At 35.6% G+C, this 19,574-nt stretch overlaps 2 protein-coding genes across 2 annotated transcripts; both read right to left on the bottom strand.

The window, feature by feature from the left end:
* Positions 1–1,449: 1,449 nt before the first annotated feature.
* LOC103989528 (7-dehydrocholesterol reductase) lies at positions 1,450–12,121 on the bottom strand. The gene is made up of 13 exons (XM_009408397.2): positions 11,898–12,121; positions 10,154–10,376; positions 9,385–9,440; positions 8,785–8,887; positions 8,630–8,695; positions 6,364–6,477; positions 4,708–4,834; positions 4,266–4,366; positions 3,998–4,123; positions 3,830–3,894; positions 3,548–3,629; positions 3,376–3,458; positions 1,450–1,790 (listed from the first exon to the last, which is right to left on the bottom strand). Exons 1-13 carry the CDS (start codon positions 11,987–11,989, stop codon positions 1,724–1,726), a joined length of 1,305 nt encoding a protein of 434 aa, XP_009406672.2. The 5' UTR covers positions 11,990–12,121; the 3' UTR covers positions 1,450–1,723.
* Positions 12,122–13,936: 1,815 nt separating this feature from the next.
* On the bottom strand, positions 13,937–17,032 carry LOC103989875 (transcription factor bHLH35). Its single transcript, XM_009408820.3, has 5 exons — positions 16,905–17,032; positions 16,454–16,619; positions 16,159–16,377; positions 15,899–16,069; positions 13,937–14,436 (listed from the first exon to the last, which is right to left on the bottom strand). The coding sequence occupies exons 1-5, from the start codon at positions 16,976–16,978 to the stop codon at positions 14,341–14,343; spliced, it is 726 nt and encodes a 241-aa protein (XP_009407095.2). The 5' UTR covers positions 16,979–17,032; the 3' UTR covers positions 13,937–14,340.
* Positions 17,033–19,574: the final 2,542 nt, after the last annotated feature.

Raw genomic sequence — 19,574 nt, 5'->3', positions numbered from 1 at the left:
TATAAGTTTATTAGTAGCAAAATGTGGAAAGGGAAAAAAAAAAAACCAAGAAAAGATATTCAGAAATCAAACTAAAATCTAAGTAAATACTAAATCCAAACATCTCAATATTTTCTTTTCTCATGTACTATTAATTGTTATTAATCCTTTGATTTCTTAGCTAAACTAATTACTTGACCCCATTGGCTTAGTCTAATGCGGGTTAATTATAAATTACCTTGTAGTTAGATCTATTTAGTATTCTGATCCCTAAACTTAAAAAATTTATATTGAAATCTCTATAGTTATGAAAGTAAAACATCTAGCTTCATTTATCATAACATCGTCGCATAAAAATAATAGGTGAAAAAATAATTTTAATATCCAATATATGTTTTCAGTTGTGGTAGATAGCGAAGTCATTGGAGGTCACGGGTGATTGTTATGGATGAGGGAGAGCGATGGCCAGAGGTGAGGTGATGATGCAGATACTAACGCTTTGCATCTACATTAGTATCGCTCGACATCGCTCAACAACTATATTAGCACGAATACAAATTTAGAGCAATGTTGCTTTGCATCTACGTCGATGTCAATACAAATGTCGAACAAAGCTTTGCAATCTACATCTACATCGGTGTCGACGCAAATATAAAGCGACATCGTCCTTCCCCGCATCGTTATCGACGTTGACACAGATGCAAGCACCACTCTAAATTTGCATCTGCATCAACATTGATATAGATGCCAAGTGACGCTTTACATCTACATCTACGTCTACACCAATGCAGATGTCGAGTGACCCTTTTGTTACTTTGCATTTGCATCGACATCGACACAGTTGTCAATTATTGACATTTGCATCATCGCTCTCCCTTCTCATCTACAAAAGTCACCTACGACCTCCAACAACACTATCATCCAACATCGTCAAAAACATAATTAGAATATTTCGATAAAACTAACGACGTTTGGATAAATAAAATTAATTATTTTATTTTTATAATAATATAAATTTTTAAGTCTAAAGATCAAAATAGTCTAACAACAAAAAATAATCTATAATTAACTCATCTAATGCAGATTATTTGGACACGTTCTCGATTACACATGAACAGTTGACATAATAGCGTTGATATAGTCCTATGACTCGGCATGAGATACTTTCCTAGCAATATATAACATGGATAAGAAACACCTTAAACTTGTTTTTAGATACCAATTCATGATTTTTAATAAATCCCTAAAAATCAAGAATCTTGGCATATTAGATCCCTTTCTAACATTTTGATTATGTAGAATGTAGAATTTCCTTTTTTGGTGAACAGTAGACTGGCTACATCTCTTACATTCTGATGATGGACTCCGTCCATCAGAAAAACACAATATTAGTATAAAACTGGTTTCTTAAAACTGTAATGAATCCAGACTATTAAAGCACACATATGTCATCATCACAGATAAACCCAATTTACCCAACATAAAAGCCATAAAGATGATGATTTGGATAATACTGGCTTGATTACATCAAAGGAAAATTGACTCAGCAAGATGGCCATAAAGATTATCCACAACTCTCCACACAAGCCTGATGGTTAAGGGTCACACTACATGCATTAGTACAAGTACATGCATAAATTTGAACAGCATAAATATTATCTTAAGTAAATTCAACTGCATGCAAAGCAATGCCGCCTCATGTGCTGGGCATTTTTGCCATGAAAGGCCCACCAACCAGAAATACTCAGTAGATCCCAGGTATGACCCTGTAGGGTACCTTATTGCAGTACATCTTCCAGTATTTGCCATACCTGTAACAGTATATCCGTGATCGTAAGAATGAAAAGCTGCTGGAGAAATACCTTAATGACATCAAGCAGGTAAATAAGATGGATAACTATGCATTCCAACAATATTAAGTACAGCTTCCAAACTAGGGTCATGAAAACCAGGCAGGAATGACAAGAGGCACTGCCTGCTGCCTTAAGAACCAACCACATAGATTAATGCATTTCCAGAATGTAATATTCAGGAAAAGAAACCGCATTAATTTCCCTGCATGCTTGTAAAAAAATTGCAACCATGTGTACAAACATGTGCCAACCACTCGGCTGTACTTTCAAGAAATATAAGTTTGTAGTTTATGCATGATGAAGTAACAAATATGTGTAAACACTAAATATTGCATTCAGTTGTGCTGGCTCCTGCAGTATTTTTTTCCTTTCAAGGTGGGAAGACCCATCCACCCATCCTAATTATCATTAATGAAGCAGAAAGCACAAGGAAGAAATTACTAGAATTTTAGCATAGAACACCGGGCTGGTCTTGTTAACTCAAAGAGTCATAACTAATGACTTAATTGTGTGCCTATGGGTCTCAAAATAAATGAGAAAATAAGTTCCATGCATCAACTCCTATGTCAAACAAATTATAGTGCACAAATCTAACAATTTGCCTACTATGCTCCTTGATAGCCACACTTGCATGCCATGATTCATGGCTTATCCCTTATTTCTGCAGGCTTTGTCTAAAAGCAACCAAGAAAATGAATTGCACACCAAATTCCCTATACTATCAGACAGGTCAAATAAATACCACAGTAACAGTTCAGGCCATCCTGTATAACTTGTATCTTCCCACGTGACCCAAATGTTCTGAAAATAGTGGAAGCTAACTGTGGTATATCTCAGAAATATTAGCTTTGCCCACATGATACATCATTTTTCTTGTTTCAGTCTATGTTGCTTATCTTTTATGTAAGTTGAAGTGATACATGGCCACAATGAAATGTGCTGTACCACAAAAAGTTTGGAAAATAGCAGAGAATATATAAGATCAACTCTGGTGAAGTCTAAAAACACAAAAGGAAATGTCATAAATAGAGTACACATTGATAAATATGTTAGGTAAAATGTTACACTTATAAATGCTAATAAATGTCATAAAATTGATAACGTTTCAAAATATAACCTCTACTAGATTAATCATTGAGTTAGAGAATCAGAATCACCCAAAATTTGGTTTAAACAATAAATATATTTGCTTTCACATATCATAAATATCTTATCGATTCAGGCTGAAATGACCATTTACATTTGCTGATAGGAGCATCATTGTTTCTAATAAACCAAAAATTCCTGAAGTTCCTCAACTGACTACAACCAAATGATGCAAAGCACTGTGATTAAGTGCACACATAAAGTTCAACCCGAGAACTTCAAGTAACTGGTGTGACCACTGATATAAATAATTGTGTCTATCTGATACAAAATGTGCACCAGTTCATTAAAGGTATAGCCTAGAAATTATTTACTTAAGTGCCCTTGATGATAAAATGTGTGACAACTGCAACTATGAAAAGAAAAACCAATCATCAATGCAATTCAGCTTGCTTACTTGGATGCACACCGATCATCATCCCTTTTTGCTCGGTCGAAGAGGAGAATAGTCAGAAACAACACATAGAAATATGGTAGGAACTGTATCGCAGAAATAAAAAGTTAGATACATCCTAAAAAATAAAATCAATCTCTGAAAAAGTAGGATAAACAGATAAAGAAATACTTACATGGTTAAAAAGGGCCGGAACAGTCCAGAAGAATGCAGCTAATATCTCAGGCACATAGTGGAAATGACGAGATACACCCCACCTGCCAAGAACCTCTAAATTAGTAAAGTTTATTCTGAAAACACCCAAATTATCCTGGCCAAAACATGATTTGAAATCATTGTCAATAAATTTATGGAATATATTAGTTTAAATATCTTCAACAAATCATATAAAGAATGATACAGAAATACAACTTCGGATCATGATTCAGCACTTAATGCTTATCTATCATCGACTGACCATCCAGAAGTTAGGAGAAGGCTGGTCTTTGTCTCCCCTTTCTCGGTACGATAGGAGGCTACAATCTGTCAAGGTCAAAGTGTTTAAAATTTCAGAAACATATGCAAGCATTTTCTGAATGTCCACAGTTATATTGCCAGATTAGATGGTCTGTGAAGAAGATCAAACCTTTGATGGAGCTTTTCCCCATATCAAACACTTCCCATTTGTTCTGCGGAATTCTTGCCTTTGTCTATCACAGTCATAATTAATGTAGATGCAAAGAAGTCCAGACACAAGTATGAAAAGTGCAAGCTGCAAAGCAAAGGACCCATTAAAAACACGATCAAGAAGTTCAATGCTTGCCAGTTAAAGGAAAAACAAAAAAAAGCACACACTTTGAGTAAATACTTCATGTTTCATGCAATTATGAATTAGGAGAAGACAAATTATTTACCTGGGTGCCTAGGCTAACAGGATGGTTGACAAGGTACATCCCAGGGGAAGTATAGATTGATGGAACCCATACCAAGCATCCCCAACAGATATAGAATCCAGCTGAGCAAAGAGTGCAACAAAATGCAAAATTGCATGAGTTGCTTAACATGATTTAGGTTTTGGACTCTAATTGTAAAATTGACATTAGCAATTTAATTGAAGAGAAAATTCTGCAATGATGTTATACAAAAACCATCCTATCATCTCAAACAAGCTAAAGAACTTGGGACTGAATGAACTTAATGTATTTGCATAGCTATCGGTTATCTCTATATCAGGACATAAATAAATTACAAAATATCCTGATCCAAGGATCCAGTCACTTACTAATGTTCAGATGTGGGGATCTAAGACATATGTAAAGAAACAAAAACTCAGGAGAAACAAAATAATTTACCTACCTCTGTCATGTGCAATATCCATAGTGCACCAGTACCCAGCTTCCCACCAAAAGAATTTAGTGATGTAGACAAGCATCAATACAGTGTTTACCAGCATAGAGTCAGATACTTGTCCATTCATTTCATACTGCAAAACAAAGTATAATATGAAAAAAAAAATTTCAACACAATGATAGGGAGATAATAAAATCTTGATTTAACTAAAATCAACAATGACAAAGGAGATATCACAAAATTCTCAGATAAAGCACTGTTAGCTTCTGAAAGAAAAAGGAGCAGAGAAAGACAAAAACCTAGTAGATATACTAACATGCTTTATACAAATGACCAAAACTCAGATGCCGCACTCCAAATACACATTTTGATGTCACAATCTCATCTTCCAAATAAAAGGGAATATATCTAATCTCTTTTTACATCAACCCATATATAGTCATGCAACATGACTAAACAAGCAAGTAGACACTTTAGATATATTAAAAGAACTTAAAATCCAAATCTAAGCAAAACACCCAGAGTAGAGAGTTACTAAATGGTCATTTCAGAGACTCATTGGCTTAAAGGATCCATGGACACAAGAGAAGAAACCTGTTCATTTAGCAGCGGGATGACAGTTCCAAGCGGCACAATGGAGGCTAGCACAAGTGAGGTCAAGGGTCCATGCATCTCGTTTATGGCCAAAAGGATAACAAAGGGGGAATGTGATCAACGACACTGATATGATAGAGCGTCTACAATGTCGATTCTGATAGGTGTTCGTAGTATTTGTAGTCTTCATATTATGGAAGATCTTATGACTAGCAGATATACGATGATAGTTGGTCATTGTTTTTCCAGGTTCAATCATTCTTACTCTTAGTGATTATTACTAGAGTTGTAGTACACTCCAACCTCTGCAGCCCTATATACCACCATCATACTTGCCTTAGGAGGTTCTTCGGACATGTGTTGTTAATGACGATAAGGTTAAGGTAACGATTGTCATCATGTTGATGCATCGATGACACACGTGCAAGCTATTCAAGGATTGGATCTCACAAACCTATCATATCGAGATACGACTTCATAGGATCGAGGATCGAGGATCTTGATTCACTGACTATGGATTCCCATCATTCACTTTGGTTGTAGAATAATAAATGTTATCTGGATAATTTATTTTGTTCACTTCTTAAAGTTTCAACACTAATTCGACGTATCAACTCTTTTCTTTATTAGTGATTCAAGAACAATCGAAGCAACTTCCTTTGATGAAAGATCATGTGACGAAATTATTCCTGGATCAGAAAAGATAAATTTTATCCTTATAACCTAGAATTTCTATTCATTTTATGGCTTAGACACACTTTATTCTTATTTAAATATTTTTATACCAATAAATTAGGATAAAAACCCTAAAACAGTTTTTTCTGAATTTTGGGCCATATTTCAACCCCCTTTTTTTATATATACCAGTTCCAACGTACATATGGTACACTGGTATGTACCGGTCCAATTAGCGACCAATACGATCATTGGCACAAAATGGTGTTCCTTGATTGCATGTAACTTTCTTATTGTTATACGATAAAATTAGTTGACGTATTGATTTATTGTCATATGCTCTGTGCAATGCATGGTTCAAGCTAGTTTAAAGGACTATCATAAAAGACTAACCTGCTTAATGCAATATGTCACAGCAAGAACTGCCCAAGACATCATACCAAATCTACAGTTTGTGAAAACTTTGATATCAAAATGTTTACCAATGCGAGGATACAACTCCATTCCCTGCATGAGGAGAAATCAATTTGTCAAGGCCCTATGTAAATTGAAACTTCTCATGCAGCAGAAAGCCAAAAAATACAGAGGCTGAAAGTTTTTTTATTTAAATGATTAATAAAGGAAATTATTCTTTACAATATGAGGCACAATACTCCACAAAGTAATGCAATATCTCTATGATACAAACAAGCTAGGAATATACCAGTTCATAGAAATGACATCAACCAAAGCACATGAACAAACAAAAGTGGAACAAAATCATCTCATAGAGCATGCTAAAATACTAATATGAGTACAATCTTATTTTTTTATAAATAAGAAAGAAATTAGCCCAGCATGTTTCCACCTAATCTTACCTTGACTATGATATCTTTAAACTGTCTTTTTTTCAAGGAAATTCAAGTAAACATCAACCAGTTATAGGATAAAACTTCTAGAAATACCATCCACCAGACAATTATGTTCAAACAACAGATAGGGATGACAATCTCAATCCAAACCATGGTGCCCCTCCACCTCACCCTGATTGGTTTGGAGTCTTTGGTGCTAGACTCAGACATCAGTTGGGAAATGGGCGACTCTTGGACATCCTTGATAGACATCAAACATGCAGGCAACGCTTGGAGCCATGCCCCAGCCTGACTTGTTACAAAATCCATTTCTTATCAGAATTTTCAAACATATGAAAATAAATGTGACTTGAATGATCTTGGAATACTATGAATGTAGAGTAATTTTTATGATTGGATATTTCATACAAGGTTTTAGATACTAGTCTGATACCAATTTTAACAGTCTATGGGACCACTATGACATCATCGGGCATTATGTTGAACTATACTGTCAAAATATTACTGAGCAACACACAAAATATATAAAAATAAACAATGTCCTGAACAGGACCAAGCAGAAATATTGGTCCTGCTGATGCTTGGTCAGACATATTGGTCCTGCCAGTATTTTTAAACTGTGATTTCAATATATATGATCCATAGTTCTTTATTAAATCCATTTCACATGAGGTACCATCATAGGAAAAGTAGCTTGTTGTTGTATATATGATCCATACACACATACATATGGACGGGACTGAAAACAGAAAAATAAAACAAACCCCTTCCATCCCATGGGTTGCCATCCATACAGAATGGCTACTCGTTGATTCATTAGGACCACTTGGCAGGAATATGCATTTTGTCTGACATTTTAGTGATTTAGTTGGTCTACATAACTATATATTATTTAAGAGAAATACCCACATGAGATGACCTGTCACATTCAGGGTAGTAATTACCAATTGAAGTAAAATTTATTTCCACTGGACGGTGCAGCTCTTGGTCTCTTCTTATGGGGATTGTAGATTTTAAAACTCAATGGCAGGCCAGCAAGCCAATGTTATTACCTGATTTTTGTATGGCATATTCAAGGCAGTAATGACTAATATAGGTAGCTGTGCTGATTAACATTAATTAATAAACAAGTCTTCACTGTTGAACAAAACATATGGAAAAAAATTATATAATATTTTGTGCTGAAGAAGACAAGTTGTTTCACATGCAAAAGGGGAAAATAAGTTATAGTGATATTCATGAATATTTGGTACTTCAGACATTAATTATTTGAGATGGATTAGAGTGCATCATTAAGAAGCATCAGAAAATTTACTTGTAAAAAAATTAATAATAATAGAAAAAGAGACAGACTATCAAGACATGCTGCCAAAGTGTTCTTTTAGAGTGTTATCAAAGACAATTTTTCTTTACTTAATTACCTATCATTCAGGAACAGGTCCCTATTGGTCCAGAAAATGTAAGGAAACTTATCCACACATGCTCATGTGTACACACTAACACACATATCCCAAGGAATTTACTACCAAAAGAGTTGAATTTAGAAAAATGTGGTCTGAGCTAAAAACTGCCATAATGTGATTTTAGTGAGGTTAACATAAATTGAAAAATCATTTAATAAAAGGTTTATTTACATCATAAACTATTAACAAGACTCCACAATCACATACTAAAATTTGGTTTTCGTTTCGAATTATATGCTTGTGATGGGTTAAAAATTGCTCAGTGTTTATTTGCAATGAATCAAGAAAAAAATAAAAGTCATAATACAACTACGAACATGCATTTTCATAAAGTGCTTATCTCACCCAATAAAAATCGATTATGAAGTTCCCTGATGAACCAGAATCAGATGATGATGGCGCCACATGACCCTTAGGAAAAAGACCAGAGGATCTTAAATTAGGAACTAAGCATAATGATGACACTACAAAAAGTTAGAATGTAAACAAGAGAAGCTCACCTTTAAGTATAAGAAAAGGCAGAAGACTAAGCTTCCCATTACAAGTGCAGAATAAATTTCTCCCAGGTGGTCATAAACAATCGCAGGATTGAAAATTCCAAACCTTTAAGGCCAAAATAAAACAATTTTAGTCACAGTTAAAACCTAGTAACTATGTTGAAGTGAAACGGAGGGGCAGATAAAAATTACAAACTATTAGAGCATAAGATCAAAATAATAAAGCATGCAGTAAAAGATCATAAATAAGATATAGTACTTTGTCATGTGCCTTAAAACTCTTTCTTAAAATGTTATACAGAATGCAGTAGAACAGTCATATGCATATAAAATTTGTGGTTGACATTTGTTTTAGAACTTATATTAAAGAATTTTAATTTTTCAAATCTTATGTTGCATTTTTCAAAATATAATTTTAAATATTTTTAGCACGAAAAAGCTCATTAACTTAAACAATCACACCATCTTCAGCGGAAATAAAAGTTCAGAAAAAATTTAAGCCCAATGTTGACAAGGAAAAAAATGAGCAGCAAATTATATTTTTGAACTTCAGTCTGTAAATTACAGTTTGTAACTTCTAACATACATTACACTGACACTTACCACCAAAGGCTGAGATAAGTTACTAATGTCACAGCATAAGCTTGCAAGCCATTTGCCTGCAAAATGGGGAGAAATAAAATGATATGTAAATGCCTTTCTGTGGCTCAAAACATCAATTCAAAACATAAAATGTACAAATAAAAACAACAAAGAATAGGCCTTCAAGAGTCTAAGTTGTTAACATATAAGCCTCAGAATGCAGAGCCTTCTGTAAATGGTAAAACACAAGTGCCCTTTACTCAGGGTAGTGCTCATCTTTTGGTAGCTTGAGGTTGATACTTCATCTTCCAAGAACAAAGATCATTCAAATAGTAATATAATTGCCAGTTCACTCCCGGTTTCTTTTTTTATTTGTTTTTGAAGATAATTATCATAAGTCACCTAAAGCAGTGATGATTTAATTACTGAAAAATAAGGAAAAAGTAGGTATTCAATTTGTGCCATCATAAGTGCACCCATAAATAATAGACACCAGATAGGTGCTCAGAATTGTCACAAGAAAACAGCAAGCAAAAAAGAGGCTTAATTGAAAGAGTCATCAGCATAACCTTTTCCATGGCTGACAGAACATTTTAGGCTAACAGTCATTGTTAACAGTGGTTTCATCATTGACTGTATATAACAAGTGTAGCATACTAATATCAGGCAGGCTCTGTAACATTAAGTTTTCATTTTGCTAGTGAATATTCTTTTGACAACTACAGGGATATATGCACAGCACGTTACATGTGCTGATGTGGTTCTTGAGGTAAATTATGCCAAGACAAACCTTATAGACGGGTATATTTCCATTAGGAGAAATGGGACCTTCAACCCTTTTACCAGGCAGTGCCAACTGGAGTATGGCTTCAAATGCACCAAAACAAGCAATTAACTTCCATGCGATGGGGGAAGGTGCAGGCAAGATATCTTTAAGACCCTGCAGCCCATGTTGCTTTAGATATTCAAAGGTTTGCAAGACTGAACCATCAGCATGAACCATTGTATACCATCTGCAGCATAAAATAATGAGATGAGCACTTTGTAATCCATCCAGGATAGTCATGCCTAGTGTTTTCAAGGTATAAAAATAAAAAAAAATATTACAAGCACGAAAGCGCACAGAGGCATTTAATAACAAAAGAAAATTTTGGCATGCAAAAATAACTAACATGTCAAATCTGATTTATGACGTCATGGATATAATCATTACCACCTGAAACATTAAGAAAAATCTGGACGAGTATTATCTTTAGTTAATTGTATATCTAGTTAATAAAAACTCATGATGAGAAAGCAAACTGACAGTTCCAAAAATGGGCCAGAGTAGAAATCAAAGCATGTTAGCTTGAAGAACTAGGATCAAATGAAACCCTAAACAGATACTCTGTTACATAGATTAATCTACTGATAAAATACACACAGAAGATTTGAAATTGCAAATTTCCTCAATTTTCCTTTTGATAATCTGATAAGTTATCACCAACAGTAGTAAATGATTATAGCACACTAAAACGTGGGAGGAACGAAGGGATGAGGGAGTTCCAGTAACCCAAGGGCCGTGAACAAATGCTTTGACTGGTTACTTAATGCTGTTCTCTATTCAGATTAAAATCACTATTTCTAGAAAGATAACTAAATTAACCAAGACAACAAATGTATTCACTCACTATAAACAAGTGCAATTACTACACACCTAAGACAACTGAAAACACACTACAATAGCTCTTTCAGCACTCAATATAGTGAACGAAGTGCAAAAAGATCACATCATTTGGGTATACAGAACTAAGCAAATGTGACGCCCAAAGGAAAGTTTTAAGAACTTTAAAGAGAAGTAATGCACAGTCATATCAAACTAAAAGTTGATACCTTCGTAACGAAATAGAGAGAGAGAGAAAATTTTTCTGGTAAACAAACAGATGGATTTTTCTACTGAAAAAATATCGCAAAAACAGGAAGAAAAGCAAGAACCTGTACCAGAAATCACCAAAAGAGACACGAAAAGAAAACTGCGATGTGGACAAATCAACATAAAGAACGAAAAGAAACGAAAAGACCAAAGAGACTCGAGAAATAGAACAAGTGTCGAACAAAGTACTCTTATTTTAAGCCAAACTGACGTTTTCCGTCGAACTATCACAAGAACACATAGGAAAACCAGGAACTGTCTCAAAAATCAACAAAAACCGGAAATAAATGCGACTCAGATAAAGACTGAAAAGTGCCGAACATAGTCATTATATTACCAAATTAGACGGATATCGGAAAAGCACAAGGGGAAAAAAAGAAAAGAATCCGTTCATGTCAAAATGAAGAAAACGCGATCCAAAATAGAAGATCTACCAAACAAAGTTCTAGGATTTCCAAATCAAGCACGCTCTTCTTCCTCAAGATACCGCAGAAACACAAACGAAAGCAAATATCTACACTAATGATAGACAAAAACAACCGGAAGAAGAGGTAAACGCCGAGCAGTGGGGTTTGATCTTAACGATGAGACAGAAAGAAGTGGAAGGAAGATCAGATCTCACAGCAGGATGACGAACGGGGGGCACAGCGTGAGGAGCGATATCACGGAAGTGTAGGTGACGAGGGCCGAATGGACCGTCTTCGATTCACCCATCTTCGTAGTTCTCCTCGCTCCCCTCCCACCCCCTTCTGCTTCGTTTCTGCTCGGGCAGATCTCGGAGATATTAACGAGGAGCGCGGACGGACCGAACACTCCTTCTATTTAACCTAATCACGGCGATCTTCATCACTTGATTAGCTGCACTACTGCAAGCGACGGCCACACCTCTAAACCGTTATAATTTATTCTCTCGGATGTAACGGGTTATTTATCGTTATATTAAAGATATACTAAAACACTATATACAAAATATCTTAAACGGTCTAAAGGAAACATATTTAAAACTATGTTCAAAATCACAGTTTCTTCTTTTTTCAGCATGAGAATAAATCAAAATGTCAAATGCTATTTTACACACATCTTAACCTTCAATCTTGTACGTTCAATTTGATTTGATAGAGGGATTTCTGTATTTGCTCTGTGATACCTTTTCATTAAATATTATATTCATGAAAAATCGTTTTAGCCTGAATGGATCTTAAATGATATCCCGTTACAAACGTTATAACGGAGTGGAATGCGTTACAAACGTTATAACAGTCTTCTGAAACAGTGAGGTAGGTGAGGGAACAGCACTTGTCAGAAGAAACCGTTTCCGCCCTCTAGAGATTCGTGCGGATCGATACCCGAGCTTTCACGTGCCGTGTCACGTGGAAAACGACAGACAAATGAGTCACGTGAGACTGGTTCTTCACCCAGTTCACTGCACTGGGATTATGAATCAAATCCTTTCCTAATTTTGATGCATAAGGCTGCAGTCAGAACAAGAAAGATTTGCATCTTTGCTTCATAGGAGAAGTGCATAGTAAAAGATTTGATTTTTTATTTCTTTTTGAATATAGGCTAGGAGTATTTTTATTTTATTATTGAATCTCTTGGTTATTCTTTTGGTATTAAAATCTACTTCCCTTATAGTTTGTAGTTAGTTAGATCAAATTTCAAAAATTATAGAATTATCGATATTAAAAAAATTATGGTGTTGGTAAATCTGGATGATATGATCTATCTATTACCTTCTTATGATATCAACCAGTACTTGAATTATCTTGCAAATCAATTGTAGTGCTATCTAAACTTCAAATTTTAGCTCCCCAAGTTATCATCAGTCAAAGTACCCTTTCCTGGTCATCATTTTTCACAGACTGAACTTGAAATCATTTTGAAGTTCATGAGGATCTTCTTCTCTCATCTTTCAGTTCTATGTTCAGAAGGATCAAATTTTGATCAGGGTTGTATGTTGGTATATGAGAATTACAAGGTCGTTGGGGCCAAACAATCTACCCCCAAGTCCCGTGACCATTTTTAGAACACTCCATTGTAAGTTGCTTGATTCTGTTCCTGGATCTGGATAAAGCCCTTCACACCCTCTCATTCTGTGTGTTCTTGAGAATTGTGATCGACATAAACATATCTACTGATGCCTTGCTTCCATACATGATCCTTCAAACACAAGCTACACGATTCTAGTGCCACCAAAATCAACCCACACTGCCACTATTGAATGGATATTCCAGTAGTGAAAGCATAGTTATGGCTGGCTGGCTCTGTTTTGAGCCTGTATGTGTGTCAGTGACCAGAATCAAGAGAGCCATGGTTGTTGTGCATTGTCTAAAACATGAGGTTGCTACGAGCTCAAAGAGGTTTGCCTGCCACCTTGTTTGGTCAACATGATGTTAGACTAGGAAACGCATGCACAGCAACTCAAATGCAAAGGTTGGTCTCATGATGGAAGCAAGTTGAACTGGTCATCCTGTAGGTGAAGCATGCAAATCCATGGCAGCCAAGCTTTGGGCCAAAGGAAGAGTTTCTTAATCTCTCAACTAAACAACTGATACAAGCAGGCCAAATCCCACCTTAATCTTTAGCGAGCATCTGAATTGATCTCAGATTTCAAGCACTTTGCTGAGGAAGAAAGAAACTAAAAGGATTCAGTGACCAAAACCTAACATTCTTTCTTATTTCTGTGGATATGAACCGAACCATTACAATCAAAAGTTCTGATCCTTGTTTGTGTTTTCCATAAGCTAAATCATAAACAGCCTTCACAAACTACATATAAGTTTTGAGTCACACGTAAGAAAACAGAATGCATCCTTCCAAGACTGATGTCTGCATGACTTTGACATAAAGTTGGAGCATCACAAAAGTTGAATCCTTGAAGCATCATCTCAAGCTATACCTGTCTTCCTTCAACAGTACACAACTTGTTTCAGAATGTGACGCCTGGGGAAACAGATAGGTATTATCATCATCTAAAAATATAATTTTTCCCAGTGAATTCATGATTAAGAAGAATGAAGAAAGCTTCTGAGGCCAAGACAACTTCATTGAACCCTCGGTGTCAATTACTCGATGTAACTTATGGGGTTCCTTGAGCCATGAAGTTCTGAAATTGCAGTCGTAATCTTTTCCTTCAGCTGAGCGCCGTTCATTTCTTGAGTCTGCATACAACTAGCTTACTTCAGTTTGATTACTCGTTAGACTAATTCACTATTCATGCTCTCAGTATTAGGTAGTGATGCAGCAATTAGTTAAGCTCCACAAAATTTTGCTAAAGATCGAAGAATTTTACTGATGATTTGCAGAAGCATAGGCTATGAAATCTGCACTCGAATTACTGAATTCTTTGACACGTGATTCATGAGAATCAAGCAGAAACCAACCTTACTTTTCTGTCACAATTGTTCTAAAAGTGACAAGAAAGTTGTGTCAAATGAGAAGACCAGTCAAAGTTGTTGTTAATGGTGTGACGGAATCTAATTGCTCTAGTACTCACCAATCACATCTGAAGTACGGACTGATCCACAACTTCAGTGATACCAAAGTTTAATCACTGTTCACGACCAAGATTCAAACTTCTTCAGGCCCATGCAACAGTGTCTACATGTGACTTTAGAAAGAGATACATCAACTTGTCCAATGACTTTAGTTTGACAAGCAAAAATCCTTTTGAAACAGGGGAAATTTGTTATGGAAGCAGCTCCTCTCTCTCTCTCTCTCTCTCTCTCTCTCTCTCTCTCTCTGTCTATCTATTCATCTATATCTTTGCCATGTGATTTAACACATGCTTAATGATGTGATAAACACATATTCCCAGTAGATGTTGTTGAGAACAAAAATCATAGAATATAGACCATGTAGAACCAAAAAGGTTTCAACAATGTGTGACAAAAAAGGAGAAATCATTGAAGAAGAGTCATGTGATAAATAAGCTGAACATGGTTCAGAGACTTTTAGCAGGTACGAGAGGCTGAGCCAATTGTTGTGTTATTCTCCTGTTGACCAATAAAATGAACTATACTATCTAATAAATGACAATCTTGCAGAATAAAAGAAAGAAAGGGAAGATTCAACATATCATGTCTTTAAAAGGATACTATGCTCACTGAAGGATGGCCGGTTTTTTCAATTACCATGACACCAAAATGTGTGACTCAGGATTCATATCCTTTATGATATTAATTTTAGTTAGATGACAATGTCTTGTTGATTTCTCTATGAACAAAACAATGATTAGGAATAAACAATAAAATTATCTTTTACATCTGTGGCTCCATAAAGATTCCACAAAGAAAATGTCTACTTATTTACTGAACCACTGCTGAAAAGAATGTCCCAAAGAATGCAAAATATAACATGATTATAGCAGAAATGCATAATCTTCCACCAATCGTGCCAATGACACTAATTTGGGTCAATCATTCTCCATGATTGAACGTTTAAGTATGCATAACAAATGTGTTTTTATATTGCTTTTTTTATCTTCAAAGAGCAGATTGTGATCCTTCTTTTTGGAGGTTGTTTGCTCACATCATTTCGGACTCGCAGATAGTAATCATTTTACAGAGTTGGATGCTATACAGTCACAGACACAAAGAAGGTGATGGAGAGGGAGAAGTATACCTCAACTAACAGTGTGTGCAATATGCTTCCCGAGACACTGGTGATGTTGGCCGTGATGAATTTGAGGTCAAGGGATTCAAAAAGCTCACAGACCTTGATCATGGTGTGCCTCTTCTTGGTGCAAGTGATGCTGACCATCATTGTCTTCTCATCCATTTCACGCACCCTGAGCTGCATGCATTCCAAGCAATAATACAAAGAACCAGAAGAGAGAGAGAGAGAGAGAGAGAGAGAGAGAGAGAGAGAGAGAGAGAGATTACTTCCACTACTTCAATGGACGAAGAGATCGGCGAACCAAGAGCAATTCTCTTCTTCTTTCGCTGCAGGAAATGTAGATCATCGAACTCAAGCTCACCAAGTGATGCTTTCTTCTCTCTAAGTGACTCGAGCTGAGATAACTCTGCCAGCACCGTCCTCTCTTGCTCCTGAAGCTGCTGAATGTACTCGATGGCGTCTTTGATGATCGACGCCTTATCGAGCTGAATCCACAGCAAACAATCATTCATCTGCATCGAACATCATCCCTGTTGTTCATCTACCGCAGTCCTTGTTTACCTTGGTGATGTTGGGGACGACGCTACGGAGAGCGTACAGCTTCTCGTTGAGCTTCCTTCTCCGGCTCCTCTCCATGGAAATGTTCCTCGTGGCTGCCAAGGATGTGGCAGCTTCAGGGAAGCTTGACTCACAGTAGCCACCCGACATGACCTCCTCAAGCCCCCAACTGCATCATTAAGAAAGAACAGAAACAACCTCAACCAAGATCGTGATTGATTATGGAATGAATTGAAATAAAGATTGTGGATTTAGTCATGGATTCTTAAGAGTCCCAAGGATCATGGGATTCTTCTGTTGGGTGGATTCTCTTTATCTTTCTTTGACCCATCGCACATAGAAGCACTTAATAATCAGCAAGAACAGATTCCAGTATGAGACGGAAGAGAAGACAAGAAGAACCAAAAGGTAATGGTTGGGAGCAGGGAAGAGGAGGAGGTGGTTGGTGAAGAACCTCTCGAGTTCATTTGCGTCGATGAACCCTTTGATCTTCCCGTACAGGTTATACTCGTTCTCCATGTCATTCATGGTGCTGGTGACACTTGGATCTCTTATACTTTGTCTGCTGGAGAGAGAGAGAGAGAGAGAAGAGAGAGAGACTATGTGGGTGCTTCTATTTATAGTGAAAGGGTGAGGAGAAATTACCAAAACGATGAATCAGAGTCGATGCATGCTCTCTGGCTTCACATGATAGATATCCTGTCGAGTCTTCATCTAATTATATTAGGGCAGATTTGTCTTGAATCCAATAAACTATTGAGTACAATAGCAACTTTGAAGTCACAACTGGATTCATAACCTTATGACCAAATCAAATTTGGATCCCAAGTGGATTCATCGTGATAGTATTGGATCCTAAAGGATAATGGTAAGTATATTATCTCAATAATTAGTTTTTTAATATTTTGATTATTATGTTTTTAAAAATTATATTAGATTCTTTATATTTATGAAAGCAAGTCATTTAATTTTATTTTTCCTTACGTCGTCGTTAATGAAAATATCATAGATTTACCTTGAACTAAACACATGGTATGATATTTTCATTAGCAAAATTGATGATACAAGGAAAAATAAAATTAAATATTTTACTTTTGTAAATATAAAAAAAACGTAATATAATTTTTAAAAATATATAAATATAATTAATTTAAGAGGTTAATATGTAATTAACCCTTCATACTTTCTAATGAATTGTACAATTTTAGATGTCTTATTAAATCTAGTGACAAAATTTATTATTAGATTTAGTGATGGAAATCAACACATTTGCAAGTTATTTGGTTTAATTTGTGTTTCTCTTCGGTTTTGACTTCCTCTCTGATATTTCTTTTTCCCTTTAAAAACATCACAATTCAAAATCATAAGCTCGTTATGTTGTGGGATAATACTTGCTTGTCTATTCCGAGTCCCTAAGATCTCACACATGAATGCTTGTACTCTTAAAAACATCTCAACTAAATTAATGATATTATTATTATTATTATTATTAGCCATACAGGTTTTTTTATAAAAACAATAGTAAATCATGATGAATTTTGGGTTCAATATATAGATTATTCAATTATTAAAATTTTCTTCTGAGTTACTTTACATTTCTTTGCATCACTATTTCCTGCCTAGTTTTCTTAATAAATCCATTTGATCCATAAATAATTATATATATATATATATATATATTTGGTCACATCAATTTCTTAATTCCTCCATGCCCATTATATGTAATGTTGGAGCATACGGGAGATAGGAAAAAAATAATTTTCTTAATTATCTTGTTTTGCATAATAGTATTTGCTTATTTACAGAGTGCCAGTTTCTTGATGAAATGAAGTTATATTTGCTGTCCTAAGTAATGCTTATTAAACTTTATATTTAGAGAAATCTATTTCTTACTAATTTCATATCATGATTAAAAATAAACAAGGATTCAAAGACAATTGATTCGATAGGATAGTCACAATCTTTTCCATAAATTTCCTGTTGGCCAGTTTTGTTGTAAGCAGTCCTTGAAATTATGTGGCCAAATAAAAGATAAAAATACTGAGGTCGATGGTGAGTCCACAGCTGCCACCAACCAGAAATAATATTTGCATTTAATACAGTAAGATTCTATGAACTCATTTTCCAAAGTCCTACCATTGCAACTTTCATCCTACAAATCTATTTGCTATCAGTAATTGAGAGTGGACATGGAATTATGTCCATTGATCAGAAAACAATTGTTGTAGATATGGATTTAGTTTTGGACATCCTGCACCACATAAAACCTTAACTGATGCAAATCCATTTTCTAGATAGGGTGGCTGATGGTGAGGCCACATCTGTCACCAAATAAACATAATATTTGCTATCACTTCCACATTTGTACTGTTTGTTGTAGCTTCTTCCCCATCACCCTACAAATATATAGTGATAATAGTTTTATGATGTCGATGGACATTTGGTTTTGGGCATGTTGCACCACATGAAACTTTAACTGATTGACTTTTCTGCCAATCCATTCTCCAATAACTTGCAGAAACCTGTCGAACACTGTTCCTCGTGAAGTCAACCTGGATGATCTTTTACAGTAACTGTGATTCTCTTGTTTCTACTCGTAACATTTCTCTTATCAAGGCATTCACGTCACTTTCCGCATGTCGAGGCTGATTGAGAAGTCATCCCCTCATGTGATCCTTGGGGTGGAAGATTGCAGTCCGAAGTCTTTAGCGTCGGCCATGTATTCAGCAAATCACATTGGTGGCTGTCAACAACCATCAGTTGTCTGCGCAAAGAGCATCCACATATGACCATGGAGAACATTCAGGTGCAAGTTTCTCCAATCCAGCTTCTCAAGGCTTCGTATTCCTCCTGCTATCCTTGTGATAGATAGCATACCTGCATTCTAATTCAGGTCTGTAAGCTCGGACATGGAGAAATCATGCCTTGGCCTTCATTGCTTGTGTTTGTTTTCCCACCTTAAGTTCACGTCATGATGCCATGGCTTCCAATTTTATATGCTATTTTTGATCAGTTTCATATTAGAACCAAAAGGATGGTTGTCTGAGTCAACTATCAATAATTTAGGTCTATGTCTCTTTCAATCATATGGTTTGAAACCCCAAAGAGACGATCATCATTGCAG

This window comes from Musa acuminata, chromosome BXJ2-6 (assembly GCF_036884655.1).
Source record: "Musa acuminata AAA Group cultivar baxijiao chromosome BXJ2-6, Cavendish_Baxijiao_AAA, whole genome shotgun sequence".
Taxonomy (NCBI): Eukaryota; Viridiplantae; Streptophyta; class Magnoliopsida; order Zingiberales; family Musaceae; genus Musa; species Musa acuminata.
The sequence above is the reverse complement of the archived record's forward strand: the minus strand, read 5'-3'. Positions and strand labels throughout refer to the sequence as shown.

What these genes read in the sequence shown, in the direction of transcription:
- LOC103989528 (XM_009408397.2), bottom strand. Translation starts at nt 11,989, where the DNA reads ATGGGTGAATCGAAGACGGTCCATTCGGCCCTCGTCACCTACACTTCC. An exon ending in CCCCCGTTCGTCATCCTGCT is followed by an intron (nt 10,377 to 11,897) that starts GTGAGATCTGAT and finishes TTTATGCTGCAG; the next exon opens with ATGGTATACAATGGTTCATG. An exon ending in GCCTTTTCTTATACTTAAAG is followed by an intron (nt 8,696 to 8,784) that starts GTGAGCTTCTCT and finishes CTTTTTCCTAAG; the next exon opens with GGTCATGTGGCGCCATCATC.
- LOC103989875 (XM_009408820.3), bottom strand. Translation starts at nt 16,978, where the DNA reads ATGAATGACATGGAGAACGAGTATAACCTGTACGGGAAGATCAAAGGG. An exon ending in CGTCCATTGAAGTAGTGGAA is followed by an intron (nt 16,070 to 16,158) that starts GTAATCTCTCTC and finishes GAATGCATGCAG; the next exon opens with CTCAGGGTGCGTGAAATGGA. An exon ending in TGCACACACTGTTAGTTGAG is followed by an intron (nt 14,437 to 15,898) that starts GTATACTTCTCC and finishes AGTTGTATGCAG; the next exon opens with ACTCAAGAAATGAACGGCGC.